The following is an 18,241-nucleotide window of genomic DNA, read 5'->3' on the forward strand; positions in this document are numbered from 1 at the left end:
ACGCGGTTACTGCTCGGTCCCACCTATCGCGTAAGTTCGGGGTATTACTGTAGGCTACTTGGCCGTCAAGTGGCCTATAATGGCCCCAAGTGGTAAGGATGGAAGGAAAGAAAACATCTATGGCATTGCCAGTTCCAATTTTTAAACTTGTCTTTGTAATTGGATAATTTTTTTTTGAGTTTTTAAAGGAAATTTTAATTTTGACAGCCAAGTAGCTTATAGAGAAAAGTCGGTCATCAAAAGTTTGTATTCCAGAGCACTGGAAGTAAATAAATGATGATTTCTTTTTTAACAGACTTTATCTTCAATTTTATTTCTAAAAATAAATATGATTCTATTTAATATTAAATAATTCAAATTTGAATGCAACACTTTGCAGCATGTATATTCATTCTAGACTAAAACAAACTCAAACAAAATTGTACTCGAAAGGGAATCTAGACCATTTAAAGCACAATTTGGAAATTAAACACCATATTTAATACATTAATTTGACACTTGGATGTACTGACCGGTTATTGCATGCTAATTTGTCCTGTATCAATTGTCTTGGACAGTTTACTGTCCAAGACAATTGTGTATTAAAAGCACTCTGTGAAATTTCACATATTTTCCATTGTTCTAGATAAAAAAAATCTCTAGAAGGACATCAAATAGAAGTGTTTGAATGGAAGTACTTTTTAAAAAGATTATCCAAAGAGAGAAGACTACACTAAAGGTCCAGAGGACAAAAATTCACTTCACGTGTAATCAATTAGTTATGTGCAGGATCGTTAAAAATGTATATCCGTGGATACAGGTGGATATAGGACACAAGTGGCCTATAATGGCCCCAAGTGGTAAGGATGGAAGGAAAGAAAACATCTATGGCATTGGATACGGATATTTAGTGTCTAGATACGGATCATTAGTGTCTAGATCCGTGGATACGGATCTCAACTTTCGTACTCAGTCAGCGCCGGTGCGTATGACCTTGGACCAATAGTTGACGCTTTGCGATAGTAACGCGACGTATTTTGACTTACACTGCACGTGTTTTTGTTTATAGTTTAGTGTAACACGGGATAGCGTAGATTACGTTTGTATTTTTGGAGAGTGTCGAGTTAAATTAAAATAAAAACAATGTCAACAAAAAAGTCTAGTAGTGTAATATGAAAATATTTTACGATAGTAAATGAATTTTACATGATAAAAGTTTTGCAATATGAATGTGCCAAATATGTGATTTTAAGAAATAAAAAGTGATTTGAATTGAAGTTATTAGTATTTTATTGCTATCTATCTTTAAAATTTCATATAAGTAATGAAATTCATTAAGATAAAAGATCCATTAAAGATCCGCTAAAAAATAATGGATATGGATCTTTTTTCCCCCTCGTATATCTGCGGATATGGATACCCAGCACATCACTAGAATCAATATTGCTGCTATTATATTAAAATACAGTCGACCCCCCTATAAGATATAGATACGTTCCAATTTATTAGGAATCCGATTTCTTACAAGTCGTTCCAATCACAGCCCGACACGTGTCAAGTTTACGGACTACGGCTGATTGAAAGGTTTTCTTCCATAAAATTAATCAATTCTACACTAATCCGACTCAACATTTCCAAAATACGTATATTTTTTTGTAGTTTTATAGGAATCATAATTATAGGGACCGTAATTATAGGGGGGTCGACTGTAAACAAACTGAACTCAACATTATACCTGATATTATTATTAAATGTAACTATATTTTGTCACTTACCTTTTCTTTGGCCACTATACATAAAGATTCAAGATCGATGCACTTAGATTCTCTTATGCACCTTTCTATCAGCCTCGAAATTTCTACTCCGAGATCGCTAGATCTAAATGGAAATATTTTTATTTTCGTAAGTTTTGGGCCACTTTCTATTTACATATTAGATATATCATCATCAGTAATTCAAAATTAAATTACAGTTACCGAGCAATATCTTTATAAGACAGTAAAGAGGCAGGCATTAGCAATGTCAAATATGTTGACTACTTAGCCTTCTTGATAAAAAGCACTGAGTTCAACGTTAATACCCACTTACCACCTAGAAAAAGCCCTTGCAAAGTTTCTACGAGACCTACTTCCAGAATCACCGCATGTCACTCCTTCCTCTATGGATGCCAAAACAATCATTAGTTCCAACATGGCAAAAGCACATGGCAATAGCAGCATGTTCTACAAAATGGACGTGATATCCCTGTACCCATCCGTTCCTGTATTTGAAGCTGTAATGCTAGCCAACGCTATGCTCCTCGAAAAAGGTTTTACGGTTCAACAAGTGCTAGACATTCGTGAAGCGTTGATCTTTATCACTGAAAACAACTATTTCCGCTTCAACCAGAAAATATATTTACAGAAGCAAGGAGTCCCCATGGGCTCTCCTCTCTCAGCAGTATTAGCCGAGCTCATTATGAGGGACGTGGAACAAAAAATTTTCAAAGTTCCGCTTGCTATGTGCTACCCATCACTATACTTGCGCTATGTAGATGACATTCTACTAATATGGGAAAATTCAGAAGAGGAGTTTATCCAATTTATGCAGCAACTTTCAAGCGTGCATTCCACCATCAATTTCACATGGGAAAAGGAGCAAGATCGATCTATAACATTTTTGGATATGCGGATACAGAAATCAATAGAAGGGCCGCAGTTTACGGTGCATCATAAGTCTAACATAGTCCCCTATATCATTCCAGCTGATGCATTTCAACCATCGCGGTATGTCAATTCCGCCATAGCGGCTCTCATCAGAAGAGCGATGCTACTTCCCTCATCGCAAGCTCTAATAAAAGTCGAACTGGAAATCGTAAGAACGGCAGTACATCACGCTGGATTCACAAGTGCCAAATTTACGCATGTACTACGTAGGGTAAAAGATTCCCTTTTCCCGTTTACCACACTACATAGCAAAAAAGAAATGTCTAGAGTACAATCAGCACTGCCGTACCTAGGAGCACCGTCCATACTTATTAGCCGTATTTTCCGGCGATACAGCTTTACTCTTCCTTTAACTACCCTACCCAACCTACGCAGGAGTATATGCAATGATCGGGATAAAGTCGACGTTTTAGAAAAATCGGGAATATACGCAGTGCAACTGGAAAATCCAATAACGGGGACAATTGAGAAGTATATAGGGGCAACGACAAGAATGCTCGCTTGCCGTATCGCGGAACATCAAGATGATATAAACAAAGGAAGACAGACCACAGAGCTCGCCAGAAAAGTTCTACAGCAGGGCTATAACCCGTTATGGTCAAAAACAGCGTTGCTCAGGAGCTGTAACAACAGAAGAATTACATTTATTTGGGAAGCGCTCCTTACAATGACCACAGACGCATGCAACGTCCCCACACTCGACTTGCCCGAAATATGGGTTACTTTATACCAGCGTTTAAATAGCAAAAAGCGCCAAGAGTCGCACAATTAGTACGATCGCTCCTCAACGCATGCGCTGCTAGTCGTGTGGATTTAAAATATTTCGAACTCCAGCAAAAGCTTGTTGCACGTGACCAACGGAATTACCGAACGCTATAATTTAGAAATTGACAAGAAAAATTTTCCGTTTTCTACTTGGAACATTCTGCACGTTCTAATTCAAATTTTGTTCTTTTTTTCGCCTGAAGACGACGATATAATACTCGTCGAAAGTACTTGCGATACAAGAAAAATCATATTAACGCTGAACTCAGTGCTTTTTATCAAGAAGGCTATACAATTTTGGCGTGAGTTTTATTTATTTATCTATTTCTATGTTGACTACTTAATGTTAAAATTCTACTTTCATTTGATCATGTAGCATATCTAAGCAATTATGTTTTATTCAATATACCTGTAACAATAAACGTAAGTGCACCCCATGCACAGATGTCATAAATGGTAAGGAAAGTGGAAGCATTTGCAATTTGTAAGGAAACTTTTTACTGGACAAAGTACTACATTTGAGCTAAGCTCTACAACAAAAATTGGAGTATATGTGCAATGGGAATTTCAACATTTGCCTGTAAACACCACTCTATTTAAAATAAAAAGAAAATAAATTTACATAGACCCTGCAGTTGTAGCCATTGATTGATTGGATATGTAAATTTTTGCTGCTTTGTATCTTGCACGGTCACAATAAGTAGACAAAGGACAGTATATATGAAACAACAGCAAGAAAGAGGTTACGATGGCTGATAACAGAGTGAGCAGATCCCCCCCAGGAATTGTATTTGAACAGGTCAATTGTCAGAATGTTCCTTGGTCACAAGGAATCTGGTTCCATTGTACCTGGATGTGTCAACGACAGACCAGCAATGACTACTCTCAGGGAAGATCAAATTTTGTCTCTGTTTTCCACAAAATATTGACTTGGTACATTAATGCAGGCAGCAACATTGTGGAACAGATTCACAGACCATCTTGTATCTTGATAAACTGCTAGAAACAGGTTACATGACATGGGCTATTACACATACGAGAGTAAGAGGAAGTCCATGTTGATGCTAGTTTGGCTTAGGAAACAGTTTGATCCAGAGGCCACTTGTCCCAGAGAGAAACTCAATGCTGAAGAGTGATTTGGTCCAATAGGTTGCCCTTTCCAGTCTGACATGAAATATCACGTAGAGAACATTAGACAGCCCAATGGAGAACTCACCCAAAACTGCATGAAGCAATAAGTCAAGTTTCTACCCATATTACAAGTGTGGGGGCATTTTGCATATTATAGCAAAGATGGTTTAGGTCCTTATGATGAGAAAGTCAATACACAATGCTATCAGACAATTTTGCACCATCATTTCCTGCCTTCTATAACCTGCCTACATTGGCAGGAAGATGCAATCTTCATCAAGATCTCAACTAATTGCCTACTGCATACTCCATCACCAAAATCATGTCTGATCCCAGAGTGGGTCCCAAATTTGTTCAATCTGAACCAAATTGGGAAACTGTGGCACATGCTTCAGAAAGAGGTCCAAAAACACAAGCCTAAAACAAAAGATTAGCCAAAGACGGTACTTCAAGAAGCACAAGCCAATATTCCGCAAGACCTACAGGCCTAATGGGACATAAGCACGTCTCTCATGCTTACGTCCCATTAATACCTAACCAAGTTGCTAACTCATATGATGCAAAAGGAAGAACCACAAATTGATGACTGTGCACGAGTGCAGAATACACACAAATTTTGAGCAGAATGATGTTTCTGGAACATATCAATATCAGGATGCCTGTTAAGACAACCTGATATTGATATGTGCGTGCATACCAATTTTTGTTGGAGATCACAGCTCAAATTGAATACTTTGTTTAGAAAAACATTTCCTTATAAACATCAAACAATTCTGCTTTTCTTACCATTTATGACCATTGTGCATAGGTTGTGTGTACATTTTCTACCTTGGGTAAGACAAATTTTTCATTAAACATAATGAAACATCTTGATTCTTTCACAAAAAGTACATTATTTACTACCAAAAATAAACATAAAACAGTCAATATTTTACTAAGAAACCTATTCATAGAATGATATGTGCATATAGTAAAACTGTGGTATTAAAAACCTGTTTACCTTTTTCTTAATTTTTATACCAGTCTACAGACTCGGGATTTATTAAGCCTCCAAAAGTCAGAAACAAATGGAAAACTAGCAGTTTTCCATGTACTAATGAATAATACAATACGGTAAAAAAAAAAACTGTGGCATTATTTTTCATTACATTGATTGGGACACTACAGTGTCCAGACTGATACTCAATCACTTGATTATCTATCTGTTTTGAAAGTCTTCAATAGAACACACACTATCACATTTGTTATTAAGCAAATATATTTGTCAATATTTAATTTTTGAAAATATACACAAAAGAGCGGGAATCCCAAACTGTCGAGCATTAAAAAGTATATGACTTAACTCGATCACTCATACTTAAGACATCCAAAATGAGTGCAGTAAAAAAATGTTATTTTTGCACCAAAACAATCAATTGCACTCGCTAATGATATAGTATAATTATTATATGTTAAATATAACATTTGGACAGTAATAATATAATAAATGGACAATAAGCACACTGTACATAACAATAACTGGCATATTTGTGTTTCGCTATTGCTCGGGTTTGCATCATCTCAAGAACAAGAAAGCGAGTTACATTTTTGATTTTCTTAAAACCAAAAATAGAACTCGCTTTCTTTTCTGTTCATATAATCACTCTAATTTTATAATGAGGTTAAAAGAAATTAACAAAACAAAACAAAATAAATAAGTTAAGAATAAAAATAAATTCCACATGAATATTACAACACTCCCTTGGTAGGATTTTTGGTTCCTATGAAAGATGTTGACTTTGTACAGTACTTGTCCATAAATCTTTATAAATAGAAATACCAATTAATGAATGAAAATATCAAATGTCAGTCTGAAGTTTAATACACTTAAAACACCACTGTCGTATTTATTACAGTACTTAAATTATGCATAGTAACAAATTAAAATATATAAGCTTCTCAATGGGAAACTGCAATATTAATGTGTAATATTTTCTATAAAATGATCAATTATCTTTATTTGATTAGTTGTAACTGGACTTTTTTGAGTGACCAGAGAGATCTTGCAGGCATGTAGAGTTTGGCTTATAGAGGATATTACAGAATAAAATATATAAGCTAAGGCACATTTGAAACCATATCCAATCACGCCATTATTTTTACATTCTACTTATGATTGAATTCTGTCATGAGTCGGAAACTAATATCACTTCAATAGTGTCAATAGTAGTTGTTACTCTGGTCATTCTAAATTTTCGGTAGAATTGACATACAAATAGAAATTTGTATTTATTAAACTATAAAGTTCAGCCAAAAAATGACAATCTTCAATTAGTTTAAATTAAGGAGGAAATAATAAGCATGGTAGCAAAGATATTAAATCAAAAACAAAATCATCAACTACCATACCATTCTCATAATTGATGATTCTGTTGCTGATTTAATACCGGAGCTAAAACGTAGGAAATAGAGAGGTTTCAGCCGAAGTTCAAATGTTAAACTTGTACGGCAAGCAGAAGTATACGTTTGACATTTGAACTCAAAGTAAAACACATGTTCACATCACACACTGACTCAAGGGATATTACTGAAAAATGGCAGAAACATTTAACAATGATGAATGTTACCAGCAAATAAATTTATTATTTATTTATTTATTTATTTACATTTAATTGGAAACGTCACAGATGATTGTATTCCACCCCCCTAATAACAAAAAAAAAAGATCCCCAATAAAATTATTACAAAATATAAAAGATATAACAGACAAAAAAAAAATTATAAATAAAGTAAAACAACAGTTACATTATATCTATATCTATATATAAAAATGGACGTGTGTGTCCCTATATTTCACTTTTCAGCCAAAATTACACATTGCACATAAATGGTGTTTGTATGTGGTAGTAGCCCCAAGTCTCCATTTGTGCACTATGGTGGTTGCGTCTCGATAGCTATAAGGCTGAGGGAGATATGGGGGCTTAATGTGGTTGACTTCGAAAATTTTCTATTTCGATTTTAAAAATGTTCGAACCGTTTTAAATTCAAATTTGTATTCGAATTCGAATTGGTTCAATTATAGAACAATTGTAAATGTTCCAGAAAATTGATCAAATTGAAAATAGTTCATTTGACTGGACGTAAAAATTCTCAAATTAGTCTGGAAATGGGGGATCTAATTCTTGCATTCTGTGAAAACGGGTAAGATTGGCTATAATGTAATTATCTTAATCTTCACTATCATTACTTTTTGCCCAGCAAAGCGGGTCCTTGAAGCTAATTCTAGATACTTAGAAAAACAGTCTTTTAAATATAAAAAAAACTATATTACATACAAATAAAAACCCAGCAAAGCGGGTCCTTGCAGCTAGTATTATATAAAATAGATTTACATTTATTTTTAAAAAAATTAAAATCACGATATAGGTAAGGTTCAACAGGCTGTATGTGAGATGCTATACAGTAAAAAAAAGATCTTTGTGAAAGAGAAAGGTGAAAAAATGGGATGAAGAAGCATGATGTATTACGGGTTCTTACAGTAGGGATGCAGAGACCTAGCCAGTAATTTAAAATTAGATCATTGAAGTATTTAAAGCAGAGAATGTGGTCAAAATATTTTAAGCGATCAGAAAGATTTGGAAGACCAAGGCGAACTCTTGCCACATTGTGGTTGTCAGTAAAGGATAAATTGCAGAGCTTGTGTATCAGAAAATAAACTTTATTTAATTCAGATTGTATTTTTTGAATCAGATAAAGGGAGGCCATGGCCCAGACTGGTAAACAATAATCGACTATTGATTGAAAATTAGTAAAGAAAATTGTTCTGAGTACAGTTTTTGAAGAGATATTTTTGCAAAAACGCCAGATAAAGCCACGTCTAATTGCAAGAGATTTAATAATGTAAGAGATATGATCATGGAATATTAATTTTTCATCAAATATGATACCAATGTCACAAGGAGACTGGACATAGTTTATTTTAGAGGAATCAATAAATATGGAAGGGTGGTAGGGATTGCGAAGTAGAGAAAAACATAACGACAGTTTTATGGATGTTGGTTTTTAGATTATAACTGGCAAGATTAGAACATAAAGAATTGACAGTGATCTGAAGAGAGGAGGGATCATTGGATAAAATTTTGATGTCATCGGCATAGGCAATTACTTTAGAGTGGGGGTTGATTAGTAATTTATCTATATAAGCTGAGAAAAAAGGCATGCTTAGTACAGATCCTTGAGGTATGCCGCAGATAGGAGAGAAAGGAAAAAAATCAGTCACCACTGTGAATCTTACATAGTCTGGATAAATAGTAGTTGTTTAACCAGCAGTAATAAACAAATTAAACTATTTTAAAGTATTTATAGGATATTTAATAACACTAAATAATTATTTTTAATTAGCATCATGTCTCCTACTGTATGATAGGACAATAGGACTACCTCATACTTTTGTTGAGGGAAGTGGTGGCTTATGTATATGAGCTCGCGGATTTTTACGGACTTTTTAAAAATCCAAATTTTCTGTTAATTATCTTCGGAAAAAACCCGAAGAATTTGAACTAGATCGGATTTCACCGATTGTATAACGACTAGCTGAGGAAGTTTACAGTTAGGTGTGAAGAATGCACCGTCATTGTCAACAAAAGTCAATCACGTGACAGCTTTCCCACGCTAAAGATATAAAAGCTTGAATCTCTGGAAGCTCAGGGTGATTCGTCATAGGAAGTTATACTTTGTGATAGTGCCCACCTCGATTCCTGAACCTCCATACAGCGGACTTGATCCAGCTACAGAGAGAGGACATCGGCAAGAAGACACGGAAGACACCACACCCTTCCATACAGACGACGTTCGCCAACTCTCCCTTCCACCGAGAGGTATTTAGGGGTTAGAATTTGTAAAAGCGCTCTCTCTCGAACTAGAAATTAGGTCAGCCACATAGCTACGAAATTTGTCGCCAATTTCTGTAAATATTTTAATATAACCACATTTAACCTTAGTAGTAAGTTTGCCTCTTGTAGAGTTTAGATTTGTTGATTCAATAAATGCTTTGTTATTTTGTTAAACCTGTCTCCTGTCACTTAAGGACGCCTGCCGACTTACCGATGCACTCCCCACTCGATTTGCCCTCCTAGCCATCCAACGACCCCGAGATCAAGTTTTACCAGCCTGTGCAGAGTAAGTGGTCAATTGGGACTTAACCAGTGACCCACTGCATATCTCACATGTAAATCCGAAAGCAGCTCAGAAAATTATTTTTAGAAAGTCTATGAACGTATTACGCTGTTGATGGTACAAGATGCTGTGAAAGACAAACCTACTCCTACAGAATTATGATAAGTTATTATGAACAGAAATATATGTAAATTCTATAGGCACTTCACATCACTTGGAAAAAAATTGAATAATTAAATAATTTATGGATTAAAATCGTCTGTTTCTTTACAATATTATTCATAAATGTTTAACTGATCATTATTTTAATAAAATACATCATAACTTTAAATCCAAACACACAAAAATGAAGTAGTTTAAGCCAAACTTCTACTCGCCATGCTAGACATAGCAAATGCCATTATCAACCTTCTAGAATTGCCAGATGGTGACGCTCAACGTCCAACATTCACGTTTTGGGCTGAAAACGTCAGCCACAACCTCTCTAATATCAAAAACAGCATTCTAAATATAGCTGAAATGGATGCCTATTGACTGCAGATAATGTCTGTGGTAGAATCGCCATATTGAGTACCACATTTTGATTCAAAAACAAGCACTAGATAAATATTAATTAAAATTTAATTTACTGCATTATTATTATTTTAGAGAAAGGAAAATATTGTGTACTTTACAAGTATGATAAAAAATATATCACTAAGCAGAGATTAATTGGAGTAGGTGTCATTCAATTTGGGAGAAATTTTACATTAAGCTTATAGGGAACTACAATATCATTATGAAGGGATTTATCATTATATCAATAATTTCAGTATTTGACTGCAAGATTCAAGATTTCACTTGCACTGTGTGTTCATTAGTAGTAAAAGAGGGATTGCATTTACAAGTAATAGAGAATTTTATAATAGAGCACAATATTTTTTGTTAGGTCCATCCTGCTACTAATTCATTCCATCCAGTTAGTAAAGGTTTCTGGAGAGAACACCAATTCCAGTTATTAACAAGTCTACACATTTGATGAAGAATTCTTTTGAATTCTTCATCAAAAATTATGAATGGTTTTTGAAATGTTTTGCTATGCCAAAAAACTTTGGCAATTTAAATTCTAATTATCTCTAATAAATACAAATTACCTTCCCGCTTCAAACTGTGAAGAAGCCATGGGCGACAATTCCACATTAATTTGGAAGATACCTTCTGACGGTCGAGCTGGCTTAGGAACCACAATTTCGCTTGAAACTTGGGCCAAAACTCTAGAAAAGAAAAACACGACAATTTCTATTAATAGTAACAAGAAACAGTTAAATGAGTTATTTAATATACAAATAGATGAAATGAAAGAATTTGCAAATGTTTTGAATCCAACTTTGTGACGTCTTGGGCCTGCCGTTCGGCGAGCATAGCCGGCTGGCTTGTGGCATTGGAAAGTCCAACTTGCAACGCTACCAAACTCTTCATGCTATTCTTTGGGTTATATTTTTGTTTTATAAAATAAATTAAAATATTGGATGATCAACTAGCAGATATGCCTAATGCTGCCTGGGCAAAAAGCAAGGACAAACAAAATGAAAATCATACTAAAAGTTTGGTTGTTTTAGCCTTCCACTGTCATGTTTATGAAGTGCCAAGGGGATAAAATCAGGGAAGGAGGAGGCATCGAGGTTTTATGGTAGCCCGTATTTTTTGTAGGGTCCTGCAGAATAAGTGTGAAAAATTTGGTGCAGATTGGTCAAAAAATTTAGTGTGTATAGAGTGTAAAGAAATTTAGTGTGTAATGCAAGCCTTCTATCATATAACAGGATCTTATGAAAGGAATGCTACCATCTTAAATTATTGTAACTATATTAATTATTATCCAAAACATCATAATGTACATCAAAACATTGGAAAAAACATCCAAGTTTTGCATTTGCCCATTACAATTTCTCAACGTGTGCATCTCGTATCACACTGCACAAATCTGACCAATACTCAAATTATTCCTAAACTCACTACGGCATCTCCATCACTCCTCCCACAGCAACAATTCTGCAAAACACAAAATACCTTCTCTGTTGAATCACTATTCACACTTATGGTGCTTTCAAGAGTTAGTAGATGATAAGATGTTTGAATGCAAATGGGAGATGAAATTCAGATAGTTATTCTACGGATTGATACTTTACATAGTGTACGTTGCATACTTCTCAGATAATAATTAATGTAATTATAGTAATTTAAAATGGTAACATTCTTTCTGGGATAATCCAATGAACAATTTTGTCAGAAAAGTTCCAATTCCAGAAGTATAACTGGATTGCCTACCTCTAGCTTCTACAAGGGAGTAAAAATGGAGTTGTCTCAGTGACTGTGTATACTAGTAAGCCAGTAGACACTAGGCAGAGTCACACTGCTAATACATACACGATACAGTATACAGTCTATTAAATTCCTTTCATGTTGCAACGTAAATCGTATTTGTTTTTGTTATAGTTATACAGATTCCTAAATATCCTCATATGTGTTAATAAAACAATTATTTTAAATTAATTGTGCATAGCCAATTAGGCTATGTACAAGATGTGATATTTAGGGAAAATTTTATATAATGTAAAAATTTAATTAATTTATTATTATTTTAAAAAATTAAGAAAGTAAATTTTAAACGGTAAAACAGAACCTGATGTGCTCCACTTATCATCATCCAAAATAAGAATTGATTTACTCCCAAATAACTATAAACACAAAACTAATTAAGGAAGTATTTTAATAAATATGTAACTACTACCAAAATATATGCAGATTATGACAAACTTTTAAATCAAAGGGTGCTGTAAGTACTTGAAATCATCAATTAAATCTTTGAAGCAAAAGAGAAATAATGGCAATACTTTTTGGTTTGGTGGAGTGCAAAGTTGGACTTTATGATCAGCAGAATACATATATATATTTTTAAAACTATTTCCACCTTGTGATCACTAAGATGGCCTCTTTTTAGCAAGTGCAATATGGTTTGACCAGTCTCACAATGGGGTGACAAGGTATGAGGGAAAAGATTCGACCTATCAAAAAATTCCTCAATGCTTTTCAACCTGTCCAACCAATTTCATTCCAGGTCCCCAGGGTGTGATAGGCTGACACTTTAACCCATGTGGCATAGAAGAACTTTGATTCTGATTGGCTGTGTGTGAAGTTTTTCTATGTGTATACACACTACAGTGTGTGTGAAATTACCGTGCAGTGGAAAAGGTTTAAGTGAAGTTTTATGTACAATACTGCAGTTTCTCCTACAGCTAATGCTGGAAATGACCCTGAAAAACCCAAAATCTAAGGAGTGAAACACAGACTTAGCAGGCCAGATTTCATGGGAGATCAATGCAATTACCAAAAAAGTCTTTCAAAAACTCAGTCCAAAACCAGAATATCTGTGATCAATCAGTAATACCATTTACTGCAAAAGTGAAAACATGGGGTTTACAACTTACGGATATGTGTGAAAATTGAACAAATAAAAGGAAAACAACTCAAGGATGACCTCATCAGAAGCTAGTATATGTCAACTTTCTGACCCGAGAGAGTGTCAGCTTACGCTTTCACAGAGTCGGTAGTGACGCCTTTCCAGTGACTTTTAGTCACCTCTAAGGTATTTGCTGCTTTGAATATAACAAGGAACAGTTGATTTCAGTCAGTCGTCACCTGTTCTTTCAACTGTTTAGTTTAGTGTGTTTGTGTGTCTTTTTGGATTAGTATTCTTCTATGCCCTCAGATTCCTCATCATCCCTCTACTTGCTGCTTCTCTCCCAAACTGCTAAGTGCATTCCAAAGATCCTCAACAGGAATTCCAGTTACAATTTGTGAGGTACCAAAAATTTGTAATCTCTCTCTCTCCACGAAATGAAAATACCCTGTTGTAACAAACTTTTTTGCTGTCTAATAAATGTTTAAGTGTAATAAATTGTATTGAGTGACTCAATTCCAATTGAATCTCATCATTTCCTACTCCACCCTCTCATCCCTAGTCTCACATATGAGACCACATTATTGCCATCTATAAAAAAGCTCAAAACTTTGTCTAGTATGCATAACCTACTTGATGTCAGAAAGAGAGACTGTAGCAGAACCCTCACAATGGTGTCAGAATTAGCACACCATCGCAGTACCCTTACATATGCAATGCTGTAAGTATAACTTGTCATTATAAATTTCTCACTGCACAGTAACTGTTTGGACACACACTATTACTGTGTCATTAAACTATTCAGTTCATGTACACAGATTTTTAAGATGAAAAAGTGTTGCTTTATTAAGGAGTATATTTTAAAAAATATAATAATGAAACTAGTTTTACTATTTACTAAACAATCTTACTTACTTAGAAAATAGTAATTAAGCAATTAAATATTATGGTAATACAACATACCTAGTATTTCCCAGTGTAGTAATACAACAGCCGTCATCTAAACCGAATACTATCGACAACCTCCTGCTGTGGTGATGATCTCGTCCATCCAGTCTCTGCAATTTAATTAACATTTTGACCATAAATATAATTATGTACAAGAGATAGTTAAACAGCATGGCTAAAAGAGATTTATTAATAATAAACATCCTGTTCCACATTATTTAACATTTAGAATAAAAATTTTAAATCTAACTATATAACCTGACATTCTTATAAATCATAGAGAGCCACACCTGATTCTTCAATGATAATACAATATCAGACCAAATGTACAGCTTCCAGATATCTGGTTATTTTTGAAACTGGCAAGTTTTGAATTTGGTGAGCTGTTGTTCACCACATGATCACTTTGCTTTGTTCTCTGTGGCATGTGCATTGAACAATGCCAGTTCCAGTGTGACTGCTGGCATACAGTGTTAACAACTGTTTTGTTCTTTACTTTCTATTGTTTATTTTATATTTTTAGTGTATATTTAGCTTGAATTTTTTTTTTAAGTTAATTCTTTCTACTCTGTAATCACTAAGAGGGTCTTTTTAGCAGGCCCATTATGGGTTTGGCAAGGCCCACATTGAGGCAGCTGGATGGTGAGGGATGGGGTCTGACATATCTGGACAAACCAACCCTGAAAATTTCTGAGGTTTGTTTGTCTTTTCCAGATTCGATTCTGGATCCCCAGAGTTGTTGGCTGCCAGCTGTTTCTTGGCCACCTGGCCATCATTTAGCCAATGTCCAATTGGAAAATCCAGAAATTTGGACTTCTTACATGCCCAAGCTGGCTGGATTTTTTTATTATTATTATTATTAAGTTATGGCAATGCAACACTTGGGCGATCTGCCTAGGTGAGATGCCTTTTTAAGGGTAACTGGCCCCTATTTAGGCATTACAGATGTGGAGAAAACCCAGAAAGCCCATCCAGGCGAGGTGCAAACCCATGACTGAACTCCCAGCGTTCAGGGAATGGAACCGCTTGGCCACTGGTGGGTCATCTGGATATTTGATATGGTATTGTATTCAAACAGAATTAATAGTCATAAATTTAAGATATCTTTCATATATTGTTGGTAATTTTTGCATTTCGAAGATCCCGTTTCGAAAAACAGAAACAAAATTGCGTGTGTGTTGGCCTGTATTTTGTTTTATATCTAAGAATCCTATGGACCAAAAATTTTTAAATTTGGCAGGAATGCTTCCATGAATGGGACATTGACGATTTACACTTTCAAGAAAGTCAAGGGAGAGATAGAGGTGTGTGAGGAGTCATATCTTGAGTGGAATCAGACAAGATTTTACTTGTTATTAACATTTACAGTTTTTTTTAAAACTCACTCTATTCCAAAAATAAGGCTTTTACATTTTACAATACAGTAGACTCCCCCTATAATTACGATTCCTATAAAACTGTGAAAAAATTGCAACGGTATCCGTAAAAACCCATAAAAAACTCCTATAATTACATAAAACGTCATCGGGCAGCCAAACTACTTTTCCGCCGTCCGTAGCGCCACGCTACGGAGAGATTACTATCGTCTGTACAGTATTATATATAAATTATATATAAATTAGGTACTGTACATATAATTATATATTAATTATATATAAATTAGGTACTGTACATATAATTATATATTAATTATATATTGTAACTTTATTATAATTATATATATTTTTTCCGCCGCGTGGCGCCACGCTACGGAGATTTTACGCTAACTATCGTCTGTACAGTATGTAAATTAGGTACCGTAAGTCTAATACAGTACTGTAATTTTATACATTTCTTGTGAAAGAAACATTTCTTATTCAACGGCGATTAAAATTATTTATATTAATGATGTCTTCGAAGTTTTACGAAGTTTTCACAGAAAAATAAGTTGTTAGAAATCGGCCGCTATTTGCTGAGCTGTTCCGCAACGAAAACAAGCTTTAGCAATGGGGATGTCTAATAGTGCACACTCGGTAAGTAATCCTACAATTTTTTGTTTATAGCGTAGTTTATACGGATTATTTCCAAAAAAAATATACGTATTTTGGAAATGTTGAGTCAGATTAGTCTAGAATCGATTAATTTTATGGAAGAAAACCTTTCAATCAGCCGTAGTCCATAAACTTCACACGTGTCGGGCTGTGATTGGAACGACTCTTAAGAAATCGGATTCCTAAAAAATGGAACGTATCTATGATCTTATAGGGGGGTCGACTGTAATTAATATTATAAAAGTTTATTTTCTAATAAAATCTCATAACAGATGGCACCACACATAACTTACCCCTTAACCTCCTAGGAAAGTTGTGCAAGAACCCTTACCAGCTTTATCATCATCTTTCATGTCTCATGGTATATTCTTTTTTAATCAAATGATGAGAGATGTGACCTGCATATGAGTCAAATCAGTCATGGACATTTCTAAGGATCCATCCCAAATTCAAACCACAGTCTCATATGACATAGGATACCTTTATTTCTTTTTCTTCTACAAATTTTACTCCAAAAGATTATATATAAACTGAAAGCATGAAATATCATGAGCATTTTTATTTATAGTTACATTTAGTAGCTCACATTATCTGCTTTTTATTTCCATTATCTTAAATTTTGGAAATTGTTTAATTGAATTGCAATGATTCCCAGATTTGTAGTTAATTGGAATTGCATTTTACAAAAATATCAATACAGTAGAGCATCGATTATCCGATCCCCGATTAACTGTCACATTGGGTAACCGACCGTTCTAGTCTGCAAATTTCAAATGTCCGCTAGTGATGTGGCACTACAATATTTGGCTATGTCTTGGCTACTTTAATATTATTTTTGTTAAATTTTTGTGTGTTTTAGCTGGCAACTCCGACTCAACCATGAAAGGGAGGCCAGTATTTAAACGAGACTTAATTTTCTAATTTTGAGTGGTTGTTTGTTTTGTAAGCAATAAAATAATTTTAAAATAATTTTTAACGATACAATAGCGACGATTATTATTTTAAAAAAAAATTTGTTAAACTTAACATCAATGAAAAATCAATGCAAAGTTGGTTAATAGCAATATACTAATTACATGGGATATATTAATATACTATACTGATAATGTATTTTTTCATTCTTTTCGGTTATTCGATTTTTTCAGTTATCCGACCAACTTGAGTCCCCAATTGAGTCAGATAATCGATGCTTTACTGTATCATAAAAATTATTTAAATTAATACAATGTCATTAATGTGTATAAGGAATTGCAAAACTGACAAAATATGACTTTAGTAGTACTGGTCAGTTATAAGTAATATCTTAAAACTGCATTGTAAGTTGAGGTGTTGGTTTCTTCTGCCAGAGTTGTTCTGCTTTTATAGCCTATACATTTATGTCAGCATTCATAGTCAATTTACAAGAGCAACATAAAAAGTATGCTAAGTTCAACTTAAATACTTAAAATTCTTGCTACAAGAAGAACCAAGAATTGATTTTAAACTAGGTTGGACTTAAATTCTGCCTTACTGGACATGATCCAGGTTTAAACTAGTTGTATTTATTGAACTTTGTATTTTGTAAATGACTAATTCTATCATAACTATAGATTGTTTGGTACTGGCAACTAGCTAGTTCTAATAATAATGTTTCTTTTTCTTTTTATTTTTAAAGTAACTCTGAAACAAGATTCTTTCTGCCTTTTTTACTTTGCGGTATTTTATTTAGGTCCACCAGTAGCCAGTGGATAAAGCCAACAGACATTGCTAATTGGTTACAAGTTCGTGCCCAACCAAGAGATTATCTGGATAAGACGTGAACTCTGAATGAGGGATTTGCCCCTCCGTATGAGCAAAAAAGTCAATGGAATAATACTTGTGCACACGATGCTTTGTAAGGTATTTATCTGTAACGGTCAGTTTTTATCGTAAACCAGTATATCGCTTATTCTCCGTATTAGTCAGGCTCACTATCCTCACCTCAACCGAGACTGCATGTAATTGTGTTTCAGCACAAATGACAGCAAGCACCTCAGTGCCCCTGCGTTTCTTTATGCAGCGAGAGTGTAGCAAAATGACGTCACGAGCAGTGTTTGCCAATTAGAAACCAGTTT

At 34.5% G+C, this 18,241-nt stretch overlaps 1 protein-coding gene across 1 annotated transcript in view; it reads right to left on the minus strand.

Moving 5' to 3' along the window:
* LOC111620893 (exosome complex component rrp45-like) overlaps positions 1-18,241 on the minus strand; it is a 33,791-nt gene that overhangs the window by 14,861 nt on the left and 689 nt on the right. Inside the window, exons 2-4 of the mRNA XM_023362909.1 lie at positions 14,134-14,228; positions 10,868-10,987; positions 1,755-1,857 (exon numbers count right to left, since the gene is read on the minus strand). Coding sequence (XP_023218677.1) covers positions 1,755-1,857; positions 10,868-10,987; positions 14,134-14,228 — 318 coding nt within the window. The remainder of the gene's footprint in view (positions 1-1,754; positions 1,858-10,867; positions 10,988-14,133; positions 14,229-18,241) is intronic.

This window comes from Centruroides sculpturatus, unplaced genomic scaffold (genome assembly GCF_000671375.1).
Source record: "Centruroides sculpturatus isolate CEXI.00-Female unplaced genomic scaffold, Cexi_2.0 scaffold17, whole genome shotgun sequence".
NCBI classification, from domain to species: domain Eukaryota; kingdom Metazoa; phylum Arthropoda; class Arachnida; order Scorpiones; family Buthidae; genus Centruroides; species Centruroides sculpturatus.